Source organism: Triturus cristatus, chromosome 10 (assembly GCF_964204655.1).
Source record: "Triturus cristatus chromosome 10, aTriCri1.1, whole genome shotgun sequence".
Classification (NCBI taxonomy): Eukaryota; Metazoa; Chordata; class Amphibia; order Caudata; family Salamandridae; genus Triturus; species Triturus cristatus.
Window position 1 is genome coordinate 971,771,349 of NC_140593.1, and position 19,892 is coordinate 971,791,240.

The 19,892-nt window shown below is 41.7% G+C and overlaps 1 protein-coding gene across 2 annotated transcripts in view; it reads left to right on the top strand.

The window, feature by feature from the left end:
• The window catches only part of GARS1 (glycyl-tRNA synthetase 1), a 102,035-nt gene that overhangs the window by 10,098 nt on the left and 72,045 nt on the right, over positions 1–19,892 (top strand). For both annotated transcript variants that reach the window (XM_085628877.1, XM_085628876.1), the window contains exons 2-5: positions 8,446–8,547; positions 12,780–12,882; positions 16,717–16,858; positions 18,975–19,063. In XM_085628877.1, coding sequence (XP_085485003.1) covers positions 8,446–8,547; positions 12,780–12,882; positions 16,717–16,858; positions 18,975–19,063 — 436 coding nt within the window. The remainder of the gene's footprint in view (positions 1–8,445; positions 8,548–12,779; positions 12,883–16,716; positions 16,859–18,974; positions 19,064–19,892) is intronic.

Sequence of the window (19,892 nt, forward strand, 5' to 3'; positions counted from 1 at the left end):
TAGTAGTAGGTCACTGAGATGTGGAACAGTGCAACTCTGGTGAAGAAACAATCATTGGCATTGTTATATGCTTAAGCAACATTTTAGCTAATGAACAAATTGTACACCTTTACAGCATTTCCAGTGGCAGTTGCACCAGAGAACAACACATTTTGTAAGGTGAGGAATATCAAACCCCCATAGGTTATGCTCTGAGCCATCCAGAAGAGAGTGCCTCTGTGCAACTTAATTCACAGTACCATGATCAAGAATGCTCACTAGTGCTCTGTCATTCTTGAGCCTTTCTTTTTTTCAGTTTCACTCAGCACTTTTTAAAAACTAGCCAAGTTATTTTTTTTGTTTATTTTGAAGCATTAAACAGACATCCCACCCAAAAAATGAGAAAATGGTAGAAAGGCATGAGGCCCAATCATTCTTAACCAAAATCTCCTTCCGGCGGTTATTCAGTATCAAACCTGTATTCATATAATCACAGTATTATACTTTCCTTTCATCCTGCCTCTTGCAATATTCATTGTCCCTCATCTTATATATTCAAAACTCCTTGTTGGGTCAGGATGAAAATTTTGCAAGGATATACATTAAACTGCCCCAAGTGGTTGAAAACATCTCGTGTAGTCCCCTGCACCTGTAGTGCATCTCCTCCTTCCAGATTTAATTTTGGCTAACACAATATCTGGTTACGGTGATTCTGATAAGTGCCAGATTTGTTCTGCAAATGTTAGTTTCTGGAGAAAAAGGTTTCAGTTCACACCAGGACCTCATTATATACAACCAGTATCCTTTTTCCCTAGTGCATTGAGAACCCCTTTTGGAATAGTTGCTGAAAAGTTTACTTGGAAGGACCGGTGTGTAATGAAGTTGAAAAACGGAGTAACACCTGATTCTTCTCCTATTAACATTTACTGGAGGCTTTTGTAATGCATTATTTGTTCCAGACATTGTCTGAAAACTCCGTTCTGATGTCCTCAGTTAATTTAGCCCCTTTTTTCCCTTGGTCCATCCTTACTGATGCATGTAGTTGCTCATGCACTCTAGCTGCAAGACTCTTGCTCCGAGGCTGACAAAACATGATGTAGATCAGCAAAGGTGTTTCCATGTGCATCTTCACCAGGAAACCGCACTACGGCAAATATCTGTCAAAGTTCCTCCTAAAACAATTCATATTCACGTGTTTCTTAAAAAGATTTAACTCTAGATTAGCAGTATAGTTGGGCCTCTTGTTCATTTACCCTAAATTAACAATAGAAAGTTCTGAGTAAATGTGCAAGGAAATTCAGCATTTTTCCATAATGAGCTGCAATCATAATCTCCGAGAGAGTGGAGATTCCTGAGCCATAAATCGTAGTTTCTACCCACAATTTTTAAAGCGGTAAATAAATCTGTTTGCTAAATCAAATGATCTGTGTGCTCCAACAGTCTGGGCCAGAGCCACTTTTGAGAATTGATTTTATGAACTAGTGTAACCAAGTAATGCAGTGTTATTGAACCCAAAGCCAGATAGTCTGGTTTAAATTAAGGAAGGGCTCACCTGCTATCTTCCTTCTTGGCATAGAACTTAATGCTTGCTATCCAAAGGGTGTTTTGTCAGTCCACGTATATCATTAACACATTCAATTCAGAAAAAAAAAGTATTTAAAGAACGGGGAAGTGATCAAAGTAGAAACGCGCTTTAGAGGAGCCTTATCCTTTTAACTATATTTACATGCCCAGCTAGCGATGGACAGAAGTGCTTCCAGTGTTGGAAATTTTGTTTGATGCTGTCTCGAAGCCTGGCATAATTACTTGTTTAAATCTTTTAATTTGAAGCCACCCAGATCCACGGATATTAGACGGGCATTTGTTGATCTCTAATCTTAGTTTCAATGGTAGACCAATATAGCATTAAAGAGGAAAGTTTGTCTTTCTTTTATGAATACAGTATTGTGATGTTTCTGAAAATTCTTCTAGCAGTGTACGTACTGCCTCTAGATAGTCTTGGTAGGGATCTGGAAACAGTACTACATTGTTGGCATTTCATCTTAACTTGGATTGTCCGAGTATATCAAGACTGACTATCTTCCTAGTTGCGGATACATGCTGCTAGAGGCTATAAAAAAAGATTGAAAAGAGATTACATTCAGATGGCAATTAACAGCAATTAATAAAGTGACAGGTTTGAACTGGGTTATTCTAAATCTGCACAATTGCATTCTGCAACCAAGATCCGTCGGGTACTTTCTGCATCTATCTGAGGAAAACCACAAAGTCTTCAATCCAAAGTCGATTCTTTTGGATTTTAAAAATATTTTGCTCAGCGTAAAGAACACCAGTACAGTTAAGTGATAAAAACAACCTTTTTTATTTTACCGAAGTTTGCTAAAGATGACTCAGTGAGTTGAGCACATCTAGTGTGTCTGCAGTTCACATGTTCAAAATCTGCAAATGCTAACTGCGTCTTTCTTTGTTGAAATTAGTAAATTCAGTACTGAACTGGGCAGTGGTAACATCTGCTATTTTTTAATACTGCAAACTGAAGAAGGGTGGTTTGAAGTGCTTTATTAACAACAAATTGTTGTTTCTTATTGTTATTTTAGAGGAAGAGGGAAGATCAGCAAGTATTTTTGGGAGGGAAATGTATGACTGATGGAGTTAACCTTATCTCAGGTTGCCACATGCATAATAAAGATTACCAGATTGTGATTGCTGGACAACTGGAAAATTACCCCAGTCTGAGCTATATCGCTCAATCTTGCTTCAGGTAAATAGTATTTCAAAGTGCAGTTATTTTACATTAGAAATCCTAATGACAGACTAAAGTGTCTCAGCATGCAAGATCTGACCCAGAAGACAAAACCTTAGCTGACCCAGAAGACAAAACCTTAGCACAATTTGCTGTTCAAAAATAATTACCTACCAGAGGTTCCATTCTTTTTCCTCGAAGGGCTAAAATGAGGGAGAAGGTAACTGTCTGCTCTCATGCATTTAGGAAGGAAAAAACCGGTTCTAAAGTAGGAACGCTGAAATGGGTTGTGTCCCTCTGTTGAGCAGAAATCCTGTTTGGCAGTCTTCCTTTGTTTTGATGTGTCACATTTTCTCCAATAAATTGCCTGAATAAGGAAGTTTTGACTTTGTCATGAGGTTGTTTGTATTGGGGATACTTATCAAAGGAGTTTTCATTGTTGTACAGATTATCATGGATTTCAGTGTAAAAGGTTCCACTGCAGGGTAGAAGCGAACTTTGATTTCGTTTGGTCAAGGTTCGAAAGGTGAGACTGAGCACTTGTTTAAGTAGTGAGTAGTGAACCTTTTCATGAGAGGAATGAATTTATTAGACAATATGTTGCTTTGGGTGTCTGGTTGGGAGCTGGAGAAGGGGAATGGAAGTCGGGGAAGGTTGGTGGTGTCAAAGAAGCCTCTAAAAGGTGTAGAAATTAATAATTACAGATTGCTCATATTTGGAAAATATTTTCAGAAAGGTGTGGTGTTTGAAATTCTTATAAATGTTATTAGGTCACAAAGTATGAAAATGGTGGTTTTAAGGGTGAAAGGGTTATAGCTGCAATTTTATTGGTAGGAAAGTGGGGGCTGTGTTACTATGAAGCACAGGGATTGTTGACATGGTATTGAGATTTACTTGATTGAAAATGAGGATTAATCTAGTGAGTTTTTGGAGGATTTGTAAAAGTATGATATTGTTTGTGGGAGTATCTGCATGGCATGTTGCAAGTTTGAGCTAAACAATGATGGACGAACCTACTGTGTGTGTGTGTGGTACAATCACTAGTTGGGCAGTGTTTGGACCCACTGGGTCTGTTTAAAAGACCCCTCACACACCAACCTAGTTAGTGCCATGCTTCATCATTGGGGTCCCAACCGGGTGGCCGGATGCCCCCGGTTGTGCTACGACGCCCGATTACAGCGGAGCTGGTGTGGTGCAGGTTTGTGATGTGACGTGAGTTGAGTTAAAATTACCTCTGATAATCCTTGCCTGTGAACTTTATTGGCGGCGGCTCAGGATATGATTAAAAAATGTGTGGTGCAACTAAAAAAATTATTTATTATCTTTTAGTTGTCTGTGTGATGGGTCTACATGTTTCAGCCCGCAAGAGTGTATGAAGGGGGCTTTCTTTAGGACCGTGTGGTGAGTGGCAAAGTGTGAAGTGCCACGTGAAAAAGGGAACAAAGTACCTACACACACGCTAAGGTGTGTGGACTAAGTGTCTACGTACTTACGGACACTTTGAAAAGGACACTATGGTAGAGACTAGCCAGCTGATCGGGGCTCGAGAGGAGTTCACTCCGATGTCAGACTTTGGTCTCCGAGTGCAACCCGCCTTTAAACCTGTTGTGGTCTCCAGTCGTCCCGTGTTGCAAGTTTGTCCAGTATCACAAGTATGGTAGCTGCAACTGACCAACTTTCAGTGAAACAAGTATTTCAGTTTCTGTCAAATATCCTGTAATTTTCTCAGAGTGCACGTTTTATTGCAAAATGAACGTAAGTCGTAATGCTAAGGAAGCTTACGCATTGGCCAGGAGATGAAGGTATTAGAGTTGGTTGCATAAAAGATGTAAAAGAGTAACTCTGGACCGTGTTGGTGATGGCCATGCATGTGGTGGCCAATTAAGATAGGGGCGAGCGATGGTTGGGGCACACTCAGTAGATTGAGGGATAACCCAGGTGTTAGCTGGCTAAACTGCTGCTTTTGGAAAGCACAAGACCAAAAGAGCCTTGGAGAGGCCTCGGTCGGGGACAGGAGACTATGCTGTTTCCTGTTTTACTGTGATTCCCAATATTAGCAAGCCAAAAAATACGGTCCCAGGAGAAGTCTCCGCTCCTTCCACTATAATCCAAGGTTGGTTCCTAGACGCCCGGTGGCACTCACATGCACAGCCCTGCTCTACCTCAGACAATATAAGTGGAGACACCTAGAAAAGACCACCACTGCCATAGGGTCACAAACATCATGCAGTTTTCGGTGAAGTCTGAAGTTCCACAGTCTCAAGGCACAGATTTGGTGTAATAATTGACCCTGTAAACTGGTGAGCTTCACTGGTTAGAAATTGTGTAGACCATGTTGGACGATGCGAGCACCCGTATTAATTTACATAGTGTGTCATGGCGACATTTGTTCTAGTATAGGGATTTATTCAAGGCTTAATTTATGACCTGAAGAGATGTGTATTTGGTGACTCAGAACAAATATCCTTGTCAGAAAAAAATCTTGAGGACATGTTAGTAACATAGTGCAGCCAAATTAAGTGAAGCAATATTCTGGTAATCTGTCAGCATATCATGATGCAAAATATTCTAAGAATCTGGGCATAGTGGCTCAGGGCTTTCTTTAATTTTTAAGAACAAATGACTATTTTCTGAGACCTCTACCAAGGATCTATTGGCATCTTCATTGATACAATGGCAGATCTGTGTCATAGTAGTCAATGGCATATGTTAAATGACCTATTTTGTGTCACATCAATCTTGATGTTTAAGCCATTTTGGTAATTTCTGATTTCAGGATCGTCGTGCCCACCAGAGACTGACTGGATAGGAGTGCCAGAAAATTAGCAAAATTAATCCCACTTGTAGCTTTAGCTTGTTAATTTATTACTCTGTGTGTCTTCCATGTTGTTGACGTTTTCACAGAAGGAGGACATCCAGCTGATGAAATCAGATGCAAGATTGGTCTGGCTCTGTCTCGTGTGTATGTGTGCACGTGTGCAGGGTGTAAATGAAAGCTCAGTGGTCAGATTTAACAGCAATTTCGAAGGGATTTAAATTGATTGAATGAATGTGGTTCAAAGGGACCAATAACTGTTGTGTAAGTGCTCATTTGGTCACTGTTTTTAGTCTGAGTTGACAACGAAAAAAGCATTTGCAATGCAATAGGTAGGTCTCGCATTTGTTAAAGTTAGAGCTGTTGGTGTTTGAAAAAACCAATGTTTTGGCTTTTGTTTTTTTATTGCAGTGGAATTATTATAGTTGCATAGCACTATTGCCAATGGTATAAAAAAGCCAAACTAAAAAAAAAGATAATTTTCAATGCCAACAGCTCTAACCTTAACAAATGCGAGACCTATTGCATTGGAAATGCAACCAGTCTTGCATTTGTTGGAGTTATTGGCCTGATAAATGCCAGTGTTTTTTACCTAGTCATGTTGCTGGGTGCAGTATCATATGTGACCAAAAGAAGTCTTGTGGGGCCTCTTCTGGTCACTTATGGTACTGCACTCTACAGAAGACATGGTAAATCCACCCTACCCATAATGCATTGCATTTAAGACCGTACCATGAGTAAACTCAAATAGCTATGTCCATATATACAATTAGTAGCTTTGAAATGTGACTAATTATTAGAATAATTCCTGATTAGGTTGTACTCTGTGTGGAGCTGATGAATAGGAAATTTATAGATGGTCTCATATAAATGTAAGATGTACTAGTGAGTAAAGTAGCCCCTGCCAGCCTTACTTAGGACCAAATATGTTTTCTGCTTGAAGCCCTTTAAGAAAATAGTTCCCTGAGGCTTTAATTGAAACCTAGGGAGTAACAACACATGGAACAGGGAGTGTCCCCATGGGAGGTTACAAGAAAAGACAAGGCGGTACTAAGGAGGGACAACTAAGCCGATTGACCAATGAAAAGCCACCATTTACAATCTGCAGGAGCCAATTAAAAAGATGAACGGAAAATGTGCGGAGCTTTATGCCCATATCCTGAATGCTGCTACGCAAACAAATGATGGACGGAATGCTGAATAAATAATACAATCACACCCAGTCAAGAGATCTGGGTTAAATCCATCGTTCTTTTGCTCACCAAGCCCCCCCAGTTTAGACCAAGCCATATACAAATCAGTCTTGACCCTGTGCCTCATGGGAACAGTCCAGACCAAACTGCCAAGCCAGGTCCTCCCCGGACCGGAAACAAGCATCCTGGGACCGGTTTCTGGGTATTACCCTTCATCAGCCAGGTTAGCTTGAATCCAGTGGCACCTTGAGCAAGGGACCCACGTCGGGCATACCCATCCCACTTAGGGTTTTAGTGCTACGCAAGCAAATGATGGACGGAATGCTGAATAGATCATACATTCACCCCCAGTCAAGAGATCTGGGTTAAATCCATCGTTCTTTTGCTCACCATGCCACTCCAGTTTAGACCCAGCCATATCGTATCCTGAATACAGCATGTCTCGAAGAGACCGAGCAAGTGCTGCCTAGGCGAGACTTAAAAAGGGTTGTATTCATACATATGAGGTTCCTCTCAGCAGAGCACACAAAACGGATGCTTTGAGATGAATCAGCTGTGGTATAGTTAATTGATGGTTGGTTACTCAACGTACATGCCAAGTTGACTGTTGGCCATTTTATTTGAGCTGCCTGTTTTGAAATTTAGGCAACTGGGGTGCAATTATTTGTGTCAAATTCTGTTTATTTTAATTTTCTTGTGCAACTTGTACAGAAATGCAGAGCACATGCAACTGTTAACTGAAATAAGCCAAGAGTAACAGATCTCACATGTGGGTTTCAGCTTGTTCAAAAGGTCAATGGGGTGCAATTCTTTGGAACAGATTTGCCCAAGATGGCACGGATGCCTTCTGGTGTGGAAGCCAGGATTGGAACCCCACCAAACTGTCTTGCCCAAAGAAGGCACTTGCTAGCAGATTTTGGAAACTGAGATTTTCCTGCAGGCTGGTACCCCGAAAATCAGATTGGGATGAGCAATGCTAGGAAACTGTTTGCCAGAGTGGTGTTAGACGGAATTTGCCCCAGACTTACCGGTATTTCCGCGTGTCCAGCTCTACCTAAAAGAGTTAGTTCCAATGTAACACCTCTGTGGACGTGGCACTATGATTTTCAAACAGTTGAAGCACAAGTCAGTTAAATATGTTTTCACCCGGAAGAACTAGAGTTACAATACATTCACACCGTAAATGTGTACTTCTTTTGTCATGCAGAGCAGCTCAGGCTATAAAATAAAACAGATCTGTTTCTAAGATGTATTTTTTTTAAATGTATTTTACTTAAAATGCACCTTCGCAAAATAGAATATGGCAGATAGTATGGTGTAATAATTTAGTTTACTTGTGGCTATTATTTTGAAATTGTGTTGGACCACACATCGATAGCAAAATCACAATCTTGGAGGGGATGCTGAAAGGCCCAGGCAAAAAAGTAACTTTCGGTGCTAGGGTGTACCTCCAAATGTTCAAATACCCTCCAAAGAGTCGGTGCCTAGTGAGTGAATGAGTTGTATACACACCAACATTGAATACTCGCCAACAGACCTAAAAGCTTTTTTTTTTTGTTTTTTGTTAAATGTTTCAGGTATTTGTAATGTTATTTATAATCTCCTCTCTAAGTTTTTTTAAATGTATGAAGGGGTGAGAACTTCTCAAGACTGTGAAATCACTTAGGTTCTTCCTTTGTGCCTTATAGTGAATTCTTCATGTGATCTTTTCCTAGGGGGATATAGTGCGGCAGCTTAAGGATGACAAAGCCCCCCAGGTGGACGTGGACAAAGCGGTGGCGGAACTCAAGGCACGCAAAAGGATACTAGAAGCCAAGGTAAGCACGTAACAAAGTGCCTTTCTTTTATCTGGGCATTTGAGAAATTTGAAACATTTACCAAAATGCCATTGAGCAGAATGCTTAAGTCTGTTTTCTTCTTAATTTCCAAAGTATGGTTTGTGACCTTCAGCGACCATTAATTGAACATAAACTCCTTGTGGTTGTCACTCACCCAAATCGTGATGTAGGCTGATGTGGTGAATGGTCCTTTTCTTTCTACTCAGTCTTTTTAAAAATGTGTATTTCTAACAGCCAAAAAGTTAACAAAATGTTCGAGAACACATCTGCTTATGTTTTAGTGCTGTAGGTTGATAATTGTGATTGGCCCATCAAAATCTGTGAAACGATTGCATGCTTAATCAAGAATTATGAATTAATAGTTCTCTTTGATGATGAATAAATCGTCTTAGCTGAAAGGTTTTTCAATATTCATCCACTGACCGCATCTTCTGTTGATTTTGACTCCTTGGAAAATTGTCCAAAGAGGTTTAATTCATCTGAATATGGAAAAACACGCCTATCCTCTGATCAGTATTTTTAGTTCAAGTGAGAGATTGTATTTCCCAAGCTCTAATGCAGTTACTTGTGGACCATGCAAGCCCTTAAAATGTACTCTAAGCGAACTTTCTAAGTTAGGATTTTGTTTACTTTGAATTCAGTGATCCAACCAAGCCGTATTTCATCTGTATGAGAATACTTGATTTAATATTAAAGGTGTTGACATCTCTCGTGTTGGTGTCTATTCTCTTTCTTTCAGTGTTCTACAGGGTTGTGGCTTTCCTTAATTATAGTTATAAAAATAGAGGCTTGTAGGGCAACAAAATGGGCTACACCCAATGTATGTTGCAAGTAGTGCTTTGAATGCTTCATCAAGGGCGGATCCTCAATTTTGATAAACGCTATTATAAAACCTATTTGCTTGAAGACTGACTTGGGCCTTTTCTGTTATGCAAATCTGAAATAATTGGCTAAGTTAGTTTGTCATTAGTTGTTGGGAGAGGAGTGAGCAGGCTATTACATTAAGTAATAGTTACCGGCATAGCAACTCTATCTTTAAACTGATGTTATTCCCTTTGACCAATACTAACCGTTTACTTTACACTCTCCCTTGTCTTCAACCACACCTACTAGCCTGGGATATAAGACTGATGAAGTACCAAGTTTCTTATGGGATTGACAGGAGTGCACTGGCCGCTGCATTTAGTTGTGAAACCTCTGTGAACAGCTTTAAGCTGCTGTCTCCAGTTCTGTTATGAGATGGAGGCAGTTCTCAGTGGGTGACAATAACGAGAGACTATACACTAAAGGAACCAGTGTTAATGAACAAGTATAATTTCTTGTTTTCCATGTTAAGAATCTTCTGTAATTGTAACGGCCTAATCATGGCACTTCGACATAGGTAAATAAAAAACGGTCTACTTAATGACACAACCAAAACAAATGTTAATGTTTTAAGGACTAGTCCTTGGAGTGCCGTATCTCAAATGGGCGGAGAGTGGAAACATTCACAAGCAGCCCTGCTAAACATAGACAACCAATCAAATGTCTGCTGTAGCGGCTTAAAGCAAACATTTAGTAATTTGATTGTGATGATTTTTTTTCTAGGCGACAACAGACAGGATGCATGGCTGCCAGATAAATGCACAAATTCTTTACTGAAAAGTCATTGCTCCACTATTCTGACATGGGTGTGGTATTTCCCCCCAAAATGGTTTACTATGGAGCCTATAGATCACAGTAACAGTGTACGGATCCCATGTGTATATTTATCAGTAGTTCTTTCTGCATCGTTTATTTTAGTTAAGATCTTACAAAGGAAGTGCACATGTTTTCAAATCCTTGACAGACTAGAAATCTTAAATGCTACTTGCCACCTGGTTGCCAGTACTGCAGACATGCTTTTAACTCACCCCTACCTTAAACCAAAGCAACAGGAATGGCTCCCGGCACACCTGATATTCATATGCAGCTTGTGAGGATTTGGGTGTAGTAGAGTCCTTGATCATCAAAATCCACCTGAGGGTTCCCGAGATACAGATTTTTGAAGAAATAAATACTTTTGAATGCAACCGCAAACAAGCATTGGTCAGCAATAACTTTGATAACTTTTGAATAGTTTGAAATAGTTAGCAACTCCGGCCCGGCCTGGGCTACCAAATCTGACACAGCGGAGGTCTAGGGTGCCAGAGAGCATTCTTTGGACAGTTTTCTGGCCACCAGAGCGTTTTTAAGACAAGTTCCAAACTTTACAGGACGACTGCCATAGACATCAATGGAGTGGTCCTGATGCGGAGGATATAGGCAAAAGATTCTCAAAGGATGCTCCTGGAGCTGTGTGGTTGACAGGGGAGAAGTGCGGTTGATCCCTCGTTCCACGGGTGGGTTTAAGCGTCTTTGACCACATCACTTGGAGTCCCACGACCTTCTCTCTGTAACAACAGTAGAAGGGCAGCTGCACCCGGGCTTCCAATCTCTGGATACAATGGTCACAGTAAATGTGGGGGCGAGATAATAATGGTGTCCCTCTTGGGTGACAAATCTGGAATCTGATAGCACTCCCGGGTCCGACCCGCTCAGGTGCCACTTTTGGCTATCTTGGATTTGTCTATTGGCGTGCCGGAGGGTGACCAGCGGCAATTCCTCAGGAGTGGCTACGGCTTTGCCAGTTGGGGCTTCCTCAGCTTTGATGTCATTTGTGCTGTTCCAGGGGGCCAGCCGACTGACCCTTGGAGTCACTGCTTCGATCTGGGGCTGGGGATCAACTTTTCCTCAAGCCAGGAGCCACAGGCACACAGCCCAAACTCACTAGCCCAAGGTGCAGCAGGTGCAGTCCTTCCGACGGTGCAGCCTCTCTTCGTGCATCTTCTAAGGTCACCCCTTTTGTCGTCCTCTCTCAGATCCACGGTGTACTGATGTTCAGGGTGCCGGGATGTCCATAATATCCTGGGAAAGTACCAATGCGTTAGAAGGTCCCCTTCGTTTTGGTGACAAAGTTCCGGCGATGTGTGGCATTTGGCTATTCCAGAGAGTAGCATTCTTGCCACTCTCAAGATGTCTGAACCTTTTCTTCGCTCTAAGGAGCTAAGTAGCCCACCCATAGGTGTGAGTACCTAAGGGCTACATGCCCACAGAAAAACCGGTTTGGTGGTGGGTTTTCCCTCTCTTTCTCCAACTTGTCTACAGAAACAAAAGGCAGCCTGCTGGGGTGTGTTGTCCTTCAAAAGGCTAACACCCTGAGAATCCTTCTTGGGAGAGGAGGTCACTCCTCTCTGTGGAAACTGCCTTCGTTTCTGAGCATCGTTCACATTTCTTCCCAGGCAGGCAGAATGCTCTCAGTGTACCAGGGCTTTGTGAGGCCACCGGAGTAGCTAGGGCACAGACTGTCAACTATTCTAAAATCTGCTTAATTTTAATAGTGACATAAATCTTGACTTGGGCATCAAGTCGGATTTAATGCCACGATTAATTTGTACTTTTACAGTACCCAGTTAGGTAGTCCCATTCAGAAGTTAATCAGGCTGGGATGCCAGCCTGTAACACTGCGTTAGCCAAAGGGACTTCTAGCTTTCCTCAGCAAAATGACAACTTTAGGGGTTTTGTTCCTAATACATATATAAGCAAATGTCTTGCTTAAAAATACACAGCTCCCTGGACAGGGCTCCATAAGACTTCCTTAGGTGAGACTTGTATTTACTGTTAAGGGAAAGTTTCGCTTAGCCATTAATGCTAATGGCAAAGTTGAATTTGTAGTGTAAACACTGTCCTTCCAGTCTGCAGTGGCAGGTTGAGGGACATTTTGTACTTTGTCATACACAGGGTGGCATAAACAGTGCTGCAGCCCTGGGTCAACACTCTGCCTTTCATGCCCTGGGTTTCATATACAAGGGACGTATAAGTAAGTCAGTACTTGCAATTGGGGACATCCAATTCGACATACCTTTTGCAATTGTTCAGAACACTGGCAGTGAGGTCTGGACATCAATCCTTGGTGCCCTCGCAAGGTTAAAAAAAAAACCCAGTAGCTAGTAGTCCAAATGGGGGCAAAAAGTGGGTGGGGGGTGGACCTGCAAAATGCCTGTTTCTTTACATAGCTGTAGGGTGACACGACTAAGGCTGAATGGTTGTTTTCAAGGCTGTATTATAAGGCACAGAGGCTAGCTGCCAACTTTTGTTTAATAAACAGTTAATAGATACATCAGTTTGATACCCTTCTTTATTTCTTTCTGCAGGAATTATCTCTACAACCCAAGGATGATATAGTTGACAGAACCAAAATGGAAGACACCTTGAAGCGAAGGTTTTTCTATGACCAGGCTTTTGCCATTTATGGAGGTAATGCACTGTTGAGAGCCAGTACTCTTAATCTCTGCTGTCTCATGTAAATGTACTGTATGAGGGTAAAGATAACTGTGTAGACATAAAAATCTGAAGTATAGTTTCAGATGGAAAATAAAATGATAGCTGAAGGTTCTGCATATTATTGTACATGGTCATGTTAACACAGCTATATATACATAGGTTGTTTTGCTATTGCGTTGTTCATTTAAGCCCCATAACTGATTTCAATTGATGGTTTGTGATTTGTACTGGACAGTCCAATACCAAAGTGCATTGATTATGTACAAGTTCGGAGAGTGAAGGCTGTTGCATGTTCTATGGCTTTACGAGCAGGGTATGGCCTAAAGTAGGCTGTCCACTGAGCAAGGATTTTAGCATGCGTTAGCATGAGGGTAAACCAGTAGAAGGTGAGACTTTTCAATTGGCACTGATTTCTCAGCTGCAGTTTTGGTTTGTTCCGAAAGCCTTTGACATTGTAGGATAAACCAATTTGATGCAATGCAGAGGAGTTGGTGGTACAATATCTTTTACTTCAATTTTGCAAAATGGAACACACACTACACATATAATGGAGTTAAGAAGGAAGAGGAGGTTCAGGCAATCCTAACCACCCTTAATGCATCTACAGTGCATGGTGTGAGCATACTCCGATGTGTATTTGTAAACATTTGGGGTTTAAGGCAAGTTTTTCAGTGCAGGCTCAGGACTAGCTGATGGAGGTTTACATAGAAAGAGGGTTGGATGCTTTGCAGTAAACCTGAAGCGAGGTAGAGCTATGTGACAAATTAAAAAAAAAAAAAGAGGCCTAGAGGAGTGCAGGAGTTATTGGGAGAAAGAATACTACCCATGAGATGCTGTAATTATGGTAACTATTATCATTTGTCATCGTCTTCGTATACTTGCATACATTGTCGTAGAGGAATTTACATTCATTATAATTCTCCTTAATCATCTAGCCAATTGCAGAAACATTTGATAGTGTAGATTAGGGTTTCTAAAATGTATCACAGACTTGACCACATCTCAGTGGGACCCCAGGGGTTTGACTGTGTGACTCCAGTTGCAGCAACATTCATGATTAGGACTTTCAGTTTAACAGACTTGACTCAACAAGAGCACTGATTAAAGCATTCTGTAGACTTCTAAAGGGATCGCGACACACATTATGTTTGATTAAGACATCCTGATGTAATGAACATTAAGTTACTGAGCTCACTTTCCTGTTATGAAGTTTCACAGAAGCCAAGTGTAGGAACCTGGCTCCTCCTATAGTATACCAAAAAGAGGTATCTTGTGCAAAGAGTCCAGGGATCCCTTATAAGTGGACAGGGGCTTGTGCTAGCAATCCCAAGGTGCTCTCTTAGGGGGTAGTGTGGTTGAGCCGCCTTAGGCTTATTAGAGAGGAGTGTTAGACATCTGCAGTGTACACACCATCAATAACTGATACACATGGCTCAATAAAGAAATCCACACCAATTTATAAAAATAACCTGTGTCTTTATACGAGTTTTGGTATCAAGATCATCAAAATCAGGCAAGTACGTTTCGATATAGAAATGTTTATAGTTTTTAAAAATCGACAGTGCAATTTTCAGAAGCGGTAATGTTATCCTATGGAGGGAAAACAAATCCTGCATACAAGTACTTCAAAGCGACTTACGAGACCAACCAGGTGCAGAGGTGCAATACAGCATTGGGTGCCCCATGTAAGTCAATGGGGGTCAGTCCAGTCGAAAAAAGGCTGCAAGCTGGGACTGCGGGACCAGTCAGACTGAACCAACAATGGTGCGCAGGTCTTACGATGTTCTGGGACATGGGGACACCTTTGGTCCTCTTCTCCTCTGTCCGGGGCGGCCGGGTGCAGAGGTGTTCTGAGGTGTTTGTTTCTGTCACCAAGGACACTCGCAGTAGAGTGGGCCTGTAGAAAGAGGCTGCAGGCAGCATCAGTGAGTCCACTGTGGGCAAACCCGAAGTGGTCTTCTCTTAAAGGTCTGGGGACCACGGTGGCAATGGTGACCGACTTCGGCTCAGGCTAAGAGGCCCAAATGCAGTAGTGCTTTCTGCTGTCATTTTTGTTGCAGTCAGAAGCCCTCACTTTTCTCTTGAGTTGCCCGCAAGATGTTGTGAAGCAGCTTCACTGGAGTTCTCGGGTGAAGGCTGAAAGTCCACCCAGGCTGTTGGAGGCACAGGCAGCTGCAGCATGAGTTTTCTTTAGTGCAATTGTTGAGGATAGCAGACAGGCCGGCAGGGTTGGCACCAAGTCAGTTGTTGGTCTTCTGTTCTTGGTTTGGCGTTTCAGCATCTGTCTTCTTTCAGGTTAGCAGGATCTGATTTCCTGGTTCCAGAGGCTCCCCTAAAAGCTACATTTAGGGGTATTAGGAGGAGTGTAGAGTAGTAGCCAATGGGCTACTTACCCTTGGGGTCACAACGTCCCCTATATGACCACTTCCTGTGGGAAGTGGGCATAACCCTGTCCCAGAGTTCCAAATTCTGCCATCACAAAGATGGCGGACTTTAAAATGTTGTGTTCCCGCCTTTCCAGGTTCCAAATGGTCAGAAGGGGTGGCATCCCTCTGAGGGAAGCCAGATTCGCATACCAAAAGCTGCGGGCTCTTTGAAGCTCCTGGCCTTGGAATGCTAATTTACTAGTCATCCTGCTGCAGAGGGTGTAAAACATCCTCTACTTGAGGAGGCTTTGTTTCTGACCTCCTGAGAGCTCACCCCTGGGGGAAAGAAACTAGTCTGTAATGGCAGGGTGTTTAGAACCAGTCAGTCACCACACTAGTATAGGTAGGTTTTTCTGGGGCACCTCTAAGGTGCCCTCTGGGTGCATGGATTAATAAATCCATCACTGGAATTGCTATGGGCTTATTAATACAAGATGTTTGATACCAAACATCTGTGGTTTCAGTGACGCCATCATGTAGCTGGGGAGTTCGTTGTACACCAGTGTCCAGCACATGTATTTAAGATGGTTTCCCTGGCCACTTGTACTGGTAGTAATTTGACTGGCCAGCACAGGGGCATATCTGCTCAATCAGATATGTCCACACATGTATTGTAGTGCAACCTGCCTTAGGGCTGTAATGCCTGCTGCAGTGATGACTTGTATATACTGCATGCAGTGTCTGTAGGCATGACTCACTGGGATGTGTGCCATGTTGGGTTCTCGCTTTTGTCTGCACTGAGATACACAGCCCGCAATGGCACTCTGCACGAGTTATGTGAGGGGTTCCTAAGTATGGCACCATACATGCTGCAGCTCTTGGGAACTTTCTAGTACCCTTGCCCGAGATACCTGGGGTACCATTTACTAGGAACTTATAGGGGTGTTAAAGGTATTGCCAATTTGGAGGACAAGTGTACAGTTTTAGGGAAAGAGATCTGGCACTGGGAACCTGGTGAGTGTTAGCAGGAACCCAGTGCACTTTCTGTCAAAATTGCATTGAATACCGGGCAAAAAGTGAAGGTAACCATGTCAAAAAAGGGGCACTTATCTGCAGCAAGTTTCGAAAGATCAGTCTGTCCTTCTCAATGTTTTCATGAAAAATATTTTTTTTAAAAAAACTAGCATGCTGAGAATATTGACCAATCAAAGTGACTTACCACCCCCACTTCTCACCAAACGTTTATCATCTCACTAACTGCTCTTCTGTCCCTTCCCTACAAAGGGAAAGCAATGAAGACAAAAGAGGACACCCATATTTAAAGAATTGACTGTCTAACAAGAAGAAAAGTGTTTTCCCGAAGATATTTCTATAATGGATGCAATACTAAAAAGCTATGTCCTCAGTCATAATATTGAGACCTTGTTTTTTTTCTTGTCAGGAGTCAGTGGCTTGTACGATTTTGGCCCAGTTGGATGCGCCTTGAAAAACAACATCATTCACACCTGGAGACAGCACTTTATACAAGAGGAACAGATCCTAGAGATAGACTGCACCATGCTCACACCTGAGTCTGTTTTAAAGTAAGATCTGTGCTCTTATCTTTTTTCAAGAACATGTTGGAGGGGGGCTCACAGAGAAACAACATACCGACTGGCTTCAAACATTTATTCATGACTTGGATTTTTTGTTCTATGATGGTGTAAGTTAATCTTCAAATGCGTAAAGGTCTATATATGTAGGGCAGCACATCTGCAAAGGTCCTTCCCATTTTGGGATCTACAGAATCCACCTTTTTGTTTTACTTTGAGTGACCCACCTATGGCCTTTTTAGATCTGACATTTAAATGGCTTTAGTAGTTTGGCCAGCCTTAGCTATTCAGCCTGCCTCGTTTCCTAACAATTTCATAATAAAAGCATACATATTTGTGAACATACATAATATCTTTGTTCAACCCTCTCCATCGGTTCAAAGTTTGCTTCTTCCGACTGCAGCATGGCACAGTGGGTCAGCCCATTTCAGCTGGGGCGTAGCTTGGTTAGTAAGGTTGGGGGGTGTGAGCTTCAGATTTTACGAAAATCAGGCTGACCTATAATGTTTAAATACATTATATGAGAAGCAGAGTACATGAGAGGGGCCTAAAGGGCAGTGGAAGAGCAGGGCATGTGAATTGGTAGGAGTACTAGGAGAAAGCAAAACCTTTTGTAAAACAAAACCGAGTTAGAGTGTGTGTGTGTTTTTCTGTGTGTATGTAAAAAATACTGGTGAAATCCCGACTGAAAGCACCTCTGCCCAACTTTCAGGCGAGGCAGGAGCCTGATTTCATACAATGTCACATGTGATGAACGTTTGCAGCATTGTTTGTACCTAATAAGTAGCACTGGTCCGAATGTGCAAATGTAATTTTTTTTCTCAAGTCATTTTGTTGAAATGTCAGTATATTTTTGCCCGGCACCAGTGCAGAATGATGTGGTGTGGCCCTTTCGTTTAGTGTTTCACAGTCGCCAGACTTGAGATTCAACCTGGCTTTCACTTAGCATTCTTTTTTGGGGTTGGCTGATTACTGGACATGAAGTCTATATTGCCTTACCTTAAAGTCTCCTCCAGACCAAGATGGAGGTACTGAACAGTTAAAACAATAAATACCTCCCACTTCAAACTTCAATTTATTTTTAGACCCATTTCACTAAAGGCTAGAAAAAAATAATCTTCACTTCGCGTATGTGAGTAATGCAGAGGTTGGGCTTGATTTAGTAAATAATCAAATTGTAGTTGTTGGTGGAAAAAGGTGCTTGGAGAGACATGCACGGATTCAGTCAAGGAGGCTCACTGAGTTCACCTCTTTCTCCTGACATCTGTGTGATCTGCTGCTGTTCAAGGTGTCGCCAGAGCCCATCATGACTCCGAGTCTAGTAACGGAGTACCATCGAATTGGAAAATAGTAATCTCTGTTATTCAAACAAATGTGGTACTTCAGAAATGTTGCAACACCTGTTATCTGATGTCTTGCAGTCACAGATTGTGGTTTTGAGTGCACAGAATTGAATTTGATCTGTTGATTCCTGGTTCTGAATTGGTGATCCAACCACTGGTCCACACATTGGTGTTACGTTGTTGTAAATTGCCTGTCATGGCCAGTAATGTTGCACAGTACCCTGTACAAGAATTGTAGCATCTGGGAAATGGTTGTTCATCTATTTCAACCACACCTTCCTCTAATGTGGATGTAAGCTAGTGTTGGTTGGGAGAGCCACAAAAACAAAGCAAAGCCCTGAAGTTTGCACCACACTATTGGTTTTTGGTAGAAATAAGATGTGTTAAATGGCACCAGCCCTACAGTTTCATAGTTGATGGCGCAGTGAGCAAAGCAGAATTCCCCACACTGCTCTCGTTTTTGTGTGTGGCTAATACAATTAATACTCTTAAGAACTGCAACATAATGTGCAGCTGGTAGTGGTCAAGCAGGTCATACATATGTCCTTGTAAAACCAAAGTCGGGTCTATGCTTAATGTGCATCTTTTGAATAGAGACGGAAATAAGAGCTGCATATTGCTAGCGGTATTACTAGCTTGCCCTTCTTTCTTTACTTCAGTGCAGGTCCATTTGTATATTATACTGTTATTTTCTATGAATGTTGATAACGACCAGTCTGATGCGTTGAGTGATTAACATTTTGTTTTCTATTTTCTTTTTGTAGAACTTCTGGACATGTAGATAAATTTGCTGATTTCATGGTAAAAGATGTAAAAAATGGAGAATGTTTTCGAGCTGATCACCTCTTAAAAGGTAAAATTTACTTGAAAGTGCTTTATTACAATATCACATTATCCTGGTTAGATTGTATTTAATTTTGTGTAATTTGCCCAGGATAGTTCAACTCAAGGTGCTAATGCTCTCAGAATTGAATAGTCTAAATTGGTGTGTTTTCTGCCTGAGTGAGTTTTATGGGTGGGACTTATGTCATTTCTAAGATTACTCTGCAGTGCCTGCACGAGCTTGTAAAAAATAATTAAACAATTGAAAGGACATATTATGCAAAGAAAATATAGCTGACCTAAAGCACTATGGCCCTTATGTATTAACACATTTCCATATAGATGCGGACTATGTAAAACCCTTTGATACATCCTGCTATTGCTGGAGCAACATAATTTGCTGGTATAATCAGTTGTTTAACCTAGCTGTAAAGTTTAAAAAGCTTGCAAGGTTGTATAAGAGTCTGTTCTTTGGGTCTACTGAACTCTCAGGCAACTAGGCAGTACCTGTACAAAGTATTGCCAGCTGTCCTAGAACCCTAGCACCGGGTAGTAATGTGAGATCAATGATGCATGTACGTGTGTGTGCATTTATTTCTGTAGTGTGAACCCATCCGAAAGGCTTAAGTGCGCTGTACATGGTCACAGACGAGCATAAAGTCAACAAGTGATAGGAGAGGTAGCCTTTTTGCGGATATTCAATGCATTGCCCTGTAGTGTTCTTTAAAGAGGTGCATTTTCAAGTTTGACTACATCGGAGCAGTTCTGGGTGGTATTCAAAGGATACACGGATGGTGTTCCAGATCCTGGGTGCACAGATGGAGAAGGGCTGCTATCTTGTTTTCACTTTTATAGACTAT